This window comes from Scleropages formosus, chromosome 3 (assembly GCF_900964775.1).
Source record: "Scleropages formosus chromosome 3, fSclFor1.1, whole genome shotgun sequence".
NCBI lineage: Eukaryota > Metazoa > Chordata > Actinopteri > Osteoglossiformes > Osteoglossidae > Scleropages > Scleropages formosus.
In genome coordinates this window covers 32,077,795-32,087,482 of record NC_041808.1, presented here as the reverse complement: position 1 = coordinate 32,087,482, position 9,688 = coordinate 32,077,795, and the positions used below count along the sequence as shown (strand labels likewise).

The 9,688-nt window shown below is 39.4% G+C and overlaps 1 protein-coding gene and 1 pseudogene across 3 annotated transcripts in view; both read right to left on the bottom strand.

The window, feature by feature from the left end:
- Positions 1 to 637: 637 nt before the first annotated feature.
- On the bottom strand, positions 638 to 4,018 carry LOC108928824 (cytochrome P450 2K4-like; annotated as a pseudogene).
- Positions 4,019 to 6,492: 2,474 nt separating this feature from the next.
- abca3b (ATP-binding cassette, sub-family A (ABC1), member 3b) overlaps positions 6,493 to 9,688 on the bottom strand; it is a 37,866-nt gene continuing 34,670 nt past the window's right edge. For all 3 annotated transcript variants that reach the window (XM_018743044.2, XM_018743045.2, XM_029250422.1), the window contains one exon: positions 6,493 to 9,601. In XM_018743044.2, the coding sequence (XP_018598560.2) occupies positions 9,470 to 9,601 (132 nt within the window). In that variant the 3' untranslated portion in view covers positions 6,493 to 9,469. The remainder of the gene's footprint in view (positions 9,602 to 9,688) is intronic.

Genomic DNA, 9,688 nt, shown 5'->3' with positions numbered 1-9,688 from the left:
GTCATAATGCTCTTAAAAAACTTTTACTGCAAGATCAGTTTGATATCATTAAAATCATTCATCTTCTAAATATGCATAATTTAAGCAGAACAGCAAGGATCACTTTCCAATAGATGGAGAAACATATGCTCTACTCGGTGGTAACCCAAGCAACCCAACCAGCTAGCTAAATAATGCCAGCATTTGATCAAAAACACATGATGACACAGATGATTCCATTCTTAATTAGTTTTTTTATTTTTATATTTTATTTATTCTGTGCATGTTTAAAAAAAGAACATCCTTCCCGTTACGGGGTTAAAATATTCAAATTCAGATGTCATCAGGTTAGTTTTAATGCATGTAGTATACTGTATATGGGGTAAAAGTTATTTTGGTCTTTAATATTATTGTGGTGTACAAAATCTGAGCTGCCTGAATGAATGCTAGTAAAATTTCAATGAGATTTGAAAAAATAATAAGCTGAGATTAACTACATTGGCTTGTATTTATTTAATTTGTCTTAAAGATCTTCTGCTCTATGCTGTCAGAAATCCAATCGTTTCTAAGTATGGAAGAATCTATATATTTCATAATACAAATTTCCTGCCCATCAACCATCCTGCTCTATTTCAGATTAACTAATGTTTTCAGTGGTTCAATAAGGCTGCAGTTGCACTGAGTCATTAAAAATATTTTTTAATATTACCTGAACAGCTGTTTTTCCAAGAAGTTCAATCCTCTCATTTATACACTTTATCATTTCTTGACATAGGGGGTCGAAGTAGTCAAACCTGCTGCCATATATGATGGAGGAAATAATGTTGGAGACTGCAAGATGAAGGATTTGCCTGTTGTCAAAAGGCTGACCTGTCAGCATTAGAAAAGATTCATCATAAAAAGATAGCTTTTTGTTAAATTTCAGCAATATTTTTCATGTTTCATATACATACATGTGATTTTTATTCTTAAAGTCATAAAAAGAAAAATATCCTCAGTAATTACCTAATAACTGAAATATAACTTGCACTACAAAAATTAAACACCTTCCATTCAGCTGTTATTTTAACTTAATGGGTACGGGTGCAATTAATGGAGACATCTGCCAGAGTACTGGTTAGCACTGCTGCCTTTGCATCCAAGGGTAGAACGTTCAAATTCCACCTCCAGCTGTTGTCCTGCTGAGCAAGGTTCTTAGCTTAAGGTTACTCCAGTAAAATTACCCAACTGAAAAAATATGTAAATATTTATAGGTCATTTACATTACAATATTACAATATTAGATAGATAGATAGATAGATAGATAGATAGATAGATAGATAGACAGAACTTTATTGTCATTGCATAGTACAGGTACACAGCAACGAAATGTAGTTTAGCATCTACCAGAAGTGCCAAATAGCAGAATTCAATTACAAGTTACTTTGGAGGAACACATCGGATAAAAGCTGAAGAATCATTCATTTTTAAATGTAAGGAAATACTGACAATTTTAAGAAAAAATATCATTTACCCCTCATTTAAATGATGTCTTCCGCACCTCCAATTTTTAAGGTTTAAATTCAAGTTTTGTTATTTTTTTAGTTTTTACTGGATTTTTTTTGTTGTTATATCAAGTTATATAAATTATATTATCTATAATATCAATATAGTTTTGTCAGCTCAAATGCCAGTTCAATTATCTAAAAAGGAATATAAAGGAATTGATTCACAGAAGACAGCTTATCCAGCACTGATAACTGAATTAAGCAAATGGCCTGTATGCTGTTCATGTCTTTCTCACTTTCTATTTTTCTATCAGCAGTCATAGCAGAATGAACAAATTCACAGAAATCCACACATAAGATTCCAAAACAGTGTGAAAATCAAATGTCATGAATATGTCCTGTGTCATTATTAAAGTTAAACAATAATCTGACCATTGTACTTTCCAATCTCCTCCGTTAAATATTGGATTTCCTCAATTATTTTCTCCTCAATTACTTGTTTGCCCATTCCAAAGTCACGGAGGTTGGACAGAGCAAATCGTCTCATCTCTCTCCATGAGTCTCCATTGGCAAATACGATACCTGCGAGTCAATGAGAATTCATGTAAGAGTTTCGTGTAACCGTTTATACATATGGAATTCAGGATTAGTCTAAATGTTTCTGTTACTATTTGCATTTACAGGGAAATGTAACATCTGTATTCAGACACGACTCTATCTTCTGAGAAAAGCAGGTAAGGCTAGTTAAAGAAGCATTTTTCATACCAAGATTGTAGGTCATTTTATGGAATGCAGGATTTATCACTCAATCCCCAAATTCTTCAGCATAATTCACCAGGGCCTCTTTCACAGTCTTGAAACCTGCTAGGACTACCGCTTTCTTGCAGCCCAAGTGAACTGTGAACACTGACCCATACTTTTTCGATAGCTGAAGTAAACAAAAGATCCTGTTCTGAAGAAATCTTTTACTTTATAATGTTTCATTTAGCCATTGTTAACAAATAAAAATAAAAGAATAGAAGAAAAATGTCTCTGCTGTAAAAGACATTGACTTAAAATCCTAAAAGCTGCCTGGCAGCATTGAAAAAGAAAAACCAAACCCAAAACATTACATTTATTTATTGTTCTTATTGTTATATCAAGCAGCAAAATGTTCAGTAAAATTAACATGACAGAAATAACAGATTTTGATTATCAAAAGACAGATAAGTTGTGCATGGATGCTGACCAAAGCTTCACATAGTTTCTGAAGATTTTTTGAAGGCATGTTCATTCTGCTGAAATCATGTTCATCCTCATCCCTAAGATGTTTTATTGGCTTGAGAGGTAGCGATTGTGCAGACCATTGGAAGATGGAAAAAACACTGCCATGTTTATGGAGCCATCCTGAGTTGATGAGTGTACAAAAATACCTCAAGTGTGCCAAGAAAACATTCCCCACACCATTACACCACCAGCACCAGCTTGTACCATTGATCCCAAGCAAGATGGATCCATGGATTGTTTCTTTTTATGTCAGTTTGTAATTTTGCCATGAGTGTGTCACAGTACAAACTGGGATTTGACAAACTGAACAATGTTTTTCCACACTTCAGTTATCCAGTTTTAGTGACTGCATGGCTATTGGAAAGACATGTTCTTATTTTCAGTTCAGAGAAGATAAACCAATTCTGATGTTCCAAGAAAGCTGGTAGTGTAGTGGCCTTTCTGCTTGCTTTACCAAGTGTGGCCATTCCTCTCTGACCTCTCTCAGAAACCCACCGAGTGGTGTTTTGTCAATGGCACCATTATCTATAAATTGTAAACACTATAGTACGCAAGAATTTTAGGAGTGATTCTGAACTGCTTGAGCCACTACATCTGCTACCAACAATCATTCCACAACCAAATTTGCTTACATTATGCATCCTGCCAATTCTAATGGTTAGCCCAACAGTAACTGAAGATCTGATCCCTGACTGCATGGTTTCTATATTCTGAAGCCCAGCCACCTTATTTGCTGTTTGAAGAAGGAGGCAGTTTGCATTAGCAAGCACGTGTACCTAATAAAGTGGCAGTAGCTTAGTAATTCACTGACTGACACACACACACTGTCTAAAATCACTTGTCTTTGTGAGCCAGAGCCTAACCCAGCAACACAGGGCACAAGACTGGAAGGAGAGGGAACACACCCAGAACGGGATGCCAGTCCATCACAAGGCACCCCAAGCAGGACTCAAACCCCAGACTTACTAGAGAGCAGGACCCGGTCCAACCCACTGCGCCACTGCACCCCCCTCCACTGATTCAGAATTATTGAAAAGCTTTAGCAAACCATCATTAATAGGAATTTATTAGTCTAATATTACTTCAAAGTTGCTGACATGCAATCTCCTGGGGTTAAGCTGTAGCAAGTTTCCAAGGACTGGCAAAGGTCTGGGTCCAGGGCATTCATTTCTTTACTTGTTGGAGGTGGAGAGATAGAAGAGGACCCCCAGCACAAAGAAAGAACCCAAAAGTGTAAACATATTAGAAGTTTGGAAAAGTCCTTCCACCAGAGATATAGTTTCCATTGAGAAGCTGTCTTCACAATCATGAAATGCTTTTTTATTGGACAAGGAAATCCTACCTTCTTGGGGTTGATCTCCGCATGAGGGAGGTTGTGCTTAAATATTTTCTTTTTCTTCATAGTAAAAAAATGGCAATACTGTGAAGGCCTTGAGGACAGTGACATTTAAAAGGTGCAAAGTCGACTGAAATTTCAGTGTAACCCAGTTACAACAGTTTTCACGTGGTTGCAGAATAGACCCTGGCAGTTATGTGTGCAAGGTTCAAGTTGAAGTCCCAAAGGCAAGCTTCATTTACCAATTTACAGATCTATTTACCTTTATTTGAGATGTACGATACTCAGTCTATGTCAGAATGGATTAACATTTCTTCATGAATATGATTCTCTTCCTGTAAATCTGGAAAAATCAAACTCACTGTCATCAAATCTACATTTATTTACATTTATTCATTTAGCAGACGCTTTTATCCAAAGCGACGTACAGTACATCTCAAATAAAATTCAATTTGTGCATTAAATTAGGAAAAAGAGACATAGTTGCAAAGATGTGATTAAGTACAGTTAAGTTTCTTTCCACTATATGCACCAATGTTCATCACATGAGTAGCTGCATAAAACTCAGAATATCAACAATTCCCTATCAGCTTCGTACTTTTTTTTTGGAGATGCACAAACATTTACGTACAATACAGGAGGAGCTGCATAAAAGCTTATCCGGGCATGATCTTAAAGTTATGGTGTATGAAAATTTACAACCTTACATCAACTTAAGAGATCATGGGTGAAGGAAGTCTGGAAGAGGTGATTTTTCATACCCCTTTTAAATGTGGACAGAGTTTCAGGGGTTCTAAGTGAGAGGGAGAGGTCTTTCCACCACAACAGAACCAGAACCGAGAACCTCCGTGCTTCACCTTTTCTGCGTGGGACCACCAAGGGGGCAAATGTGGAAGAGTGTAGCAGTCTGGTTTGGGTGTAGCGAACGATCAAGTCTTGTAAACAGCTGGGAGCAGTACTACTGACGCATTTGTAGGCAATAATCAGGGTCTTAAATTTGATCCGGGCAGCTATAGGAAGCCAGTGCAGAGAAACGAGTAAAGGAGTTACATGGGAACGCTTCGGCAAGTCAAACACAACTCAGGCAGCAGCATTCGGTTATCAGCTGTAGAGGTTTGATGGCAGAAGTGGGAAGGCCAGACAGTTGTAGTAGTCTGGACAGGAGGTCACCATGGCCTGCACAAGCAGTTCGGCAGAATCTATTGTGAGGTAAGGACGGATCCTGGGGATGTTATGCAGGATGTATCTGCAGGTCCGGGTTGTGGGTTCGATGTGCTGAGAGAAAGATAGACTTTGATCAAGATTTGTTGCGTTGTATCAAGATGGAAACGGTTAAAACGTTATCTCAAGGTGCTTAGACATTCATCTGTCCGCTGTTAGACAAATTGTCTATAAATTGAGACGATTTAGTACTGTGGCTCCTCTCCCTAGAAGTCACCATCCAGCCAAGATGACTCAAAGGGCACACAGCACAATTCTAACCTTAGAGACTTGAAGAAATCATTGGAACTGGTTAACATCTCTTTTCAAGAGTCTACTATACGGAAAACAAAATACAGTCTTCCAAAGGACCTGCTTAGCTTTTAAGGGTTGAGGAGACTTCACCTACCATTTTTTGGGGGCTGATTGCAGAAACCAGTGAAACTAGTCACAAGTAGGGCTTTTTACTTATTTGCTAAGGTAGAGAAAAATGAGGAACATTCATCACAGTAAGTTTTTATAGTGTGTACATTCAACATTTAGTACATCATTATTTGTGGTTCTGTATACATCCTGTGTTCTGGTTCACTATCAAATGTATTTATTTGACCCTGCTGATTTGTGAAAGTCATTTGTAGCAAAACAATTGGGGATTTAAAACATCAAATGGTGAAATACTGAAAAAAGTTGCATATTCAGTCAAATTCCAGTTAATTATTGGTAATATTGCACTCCTACAGAAGTGAACTATGTATACAGTCAGCTAAATATTTACTGAATCCAGGTACCTTGCTGCTACCTTTGCAGTGTGCAAAAGCGATGACCTTTATCAGCATTTTAATTTCCTCAGCTATACCACCTGACTCAGATCTGGAGGTAAGGGCCTTTCATTTTCCTTTCGTTAGCATTTGGTGACGTTAGACACACACACACACACACATTTTCAGAACCGCTTGTCCCATACGGGGTCACGGGGAACCGGAGCCTACCCGGTAACACAGGGCGTAAGGCCAGAGGGGGAGGGGACACATCCAGGACGGGACGCCAGTCCGTCGCAAGGCACCCCAAGCGGGACTCGAACCCCAGACCCACGGGAGAGCAGGACTGCGGTCCAACCCACTGCGCCACCGCACCCCTCTGACGTTAGACATTTAGGTACAAATACAAACTTTGACCCGCTTCCAATTTGCACAAAGCAGATTTAATTTAAAAAATAACAGCAGTACATACATTTTAGACAATGTTAATTCAGTACAATGTTAGGTTACAATATTCCCTTTTGAATATGTTTGCATTTGTTTGTCATCACTACCATCAATAGATTCCAAGTTTACTTTTGTCAACTCAAAACAGGATTTTTGTCTGCAAAAACAAAGACACCCAAAATGGTAAATGTGACAGCACCACTACTAAGCCCTGTGAGTATTCTCTTAAAATTTAACTGAGCTCCCTACAGTTGTCACTTTCATTCAAGTCCTAATCCTTGAGGGAATCCAGGAATCAGCCTGACTGACATCCACATGGTTGGCCTTCAAAGAGCAAACAGTCTCGGTTACTGGAGTGACACTTTGGACATATGTGAATACATTCAGTCTTTTCCCCCAGATACTGGGCAAAGCATCCAGGCCTTCCTGCAGTACCAGATCTCAATTTATTGACAAGGTAACATTTCAAAGCGAAAGGGACCGCCACCCCCTCATTCATAACACTCCAATTACTGGAAATTTTAAACAGAGGGTATAGGTGCTGCTATTAAGGCATTTCAGAATGTTCAGTAGCACATTAAAAACATCTTTAGTGCCAAAAACATTGATGAGAATCATTCCAAATGCAGTGGAGGAGGGAGACTGAAACCACTTGGTTTGGGGGAGCTAAAGAAAGAGAAGACATTGGCCTAGAAAACAACAGAAACTAGTGTTTGACAACACTGCATGTAAGGCGGCATGAAACGTTAGACTGCTAAGTAACAGCACTCTTCATCTGTTGTGGACAGAATGTTTTCCAAACCCACTCAATCTTAGAGTTCATGCAATTCGATGTGACCCAACGTTCTGCCCAAGTGTCTGAGAATACCCAGTACATAATCGAGGGTTTAGACGCCAGGTGTGTTGTGAACCTGATGCTGACAGAGAGGTGCCCTGTTGCCATGTGGAGCTGTGGCATAGTGTTGAAACATAAGACTTTGTTCAGAGGAGATAGCAGGAGCAGCTCACTTGGTTCATGGAAGCAGTGCATCTACACAGCAAACACCGCCTGAAAGCCTGACACAGTAACTTGATAGTGCTGTGATAAACATGTCAGTAAATTAAATGGACGGCACATTGTATCCTTTAAAAAAAATTTTAAAAAATAGCAGCAAGATTGAGAGGAAGCGTATTTTAAAAAATTAACAGATAATGCTTCCTCTGAAACAAAAACACACAACATGCACAGATGATTTCTGCGTGAGTATATATAGTGTTAGCGAATCCTCTCATGGCTACCAGTAGTAAAAGTGGTCCACTGTAACTGGTAAACTCCACAGTAATGACAGTAGAGGTAAACATGGAGGCCAGTAAAGACCAGGGTTCAAGAAAAACATTGTCCATTGTCAGAGCTCAGAGTTTTCTTTAAAAAAAAAAAAAAAAAGCCATTAAGTGAGATGCCTATATTAAGAACTCCTCGATTTTTTGCTCTGATGGATGTGCCAAGTAGCTCGAGTATGGGGTCATCAGAACATACTGGTTCCAGTGAAAGTACCATCCAAACCAATGAAAGCTGTAGAGTTCTGTGCCATGTCTATGACCACCGCAATATGGGAATTCATGATGCCATATTGCACATAACAGCAACAAATAACCACAAATAACCACACAACCCATTATGTGATCGGTTTACTAGAGTCTTAACTGAGGGACCTGTGCAACAGTTGCCAGAGTGTTCATAGTTTCGTTTCCCCATACCACACAACCAGATTATGGAAATTTTACATTGTTTGCTGCGTATTGTGACAATAAGGTAATAAGGCCTGCCGTAAGTCATTATAAAACGTCTAAAAAGTTGCCTTTTTGCATCAACATTATAGAGATAAGGACATGCTAAACAAAGTTTGTCCAAGCATGCAGTTTTTAAATCCTTCTATCCATTCTATAGAATAAGCTGATAACTGGAAGGGAAACACTACTATTACTGAAATGTATATTTACAGAAATTATTTACAATCTTTAAAAATAAGGTTAAATAAAATCTGGGCAGGCATTTGCCCCTTGGTTATTCAATGAAACCTTCCCTGAACTATTGTTGAAATGGAGTAAGGCTACAGATGCTGTTTTCAGTGATGTAACTTTCTTTTAGAGCGAGATGTGTGAATTCGGTGGAAAAATTATGCTCACTGGAAGACTGGACTGTGCACACCTCATCACTGTTAAGACTGCAGTAAGAAGTAGTGTGAGAGCAATTACTAAAAGAGCACAGAGGTCCACTGTAACAGATGCGAGTGAGCACACACGCACACAAATGGGAGAGCGCAATGTTATCCCATACAGTGGGAAGAGGTGGTTAAACTCCGATGGAATGACTGATTTATGAAACTGATAAACGTGGTAAAGAAAAATAAGACCTCTGAGCCCTCAAATTCTCTTGAAGACCTCACCCCTTTTAGAAAACACACACAAGTTACTCCAATGACCACCTGTAGTGTGCAATGGCTCAGTTCTCAAGGTCGCTGAAACAACGAGGCTGGCTGTGCAGCACGGGGTTGGCACCCTCTGGTCTCAGGGGACACAGCGATCAACACTTATGTGTTTGTCTGTTACTTATGAATTCATACGCTGATGCCTGGTTGAGTGTGCCTTGGTGTGTGTTTTGCCTGTGTTTATATGTGGGCTTGCCTGCTTGTATACATGTGTCCATGTACATCTTTGTGTTTGAATCTGTGTGCACGTGTGTGAAGGCATACACATGATGTGTGCAGGGTGCATATCTGTCTGCATATGGGCACATCCATATGTTTGTGTCTCTGTTTGTATTCATAAATTTGTCTGTGCACACATGTGCATATGTATCTGTCTATGTATACACACATCTGCCTGCATGTGTAAGCATCCACAGTTGTACTTGGAGAGAGACCCATGGAGGAGGCCATGTCAGCTGCCTAGCATGCTGCAAAATGGAGAGTCCATGCTTAAGCAGCCTTTGCACCGATGGAAAGAGGGAGGGCACCCTACTTTCGGCGACCCTCAGCACAGTGCTGGAACTGGGCAAAGCTCAGGAACACCTGCTCCAGTGAGATCTGGCTCACACAGTAATCCTCTACCCCATACTTCTCTTTGGCAGCTTCCAGTGTCCCAAACACCTTGACGGAGAGGAGAGAAAGGACAGGGATTGAGAGCATGAGCAGAAGACTCATTCATCTATTCATTATCAATAATTGCTTGTCCAA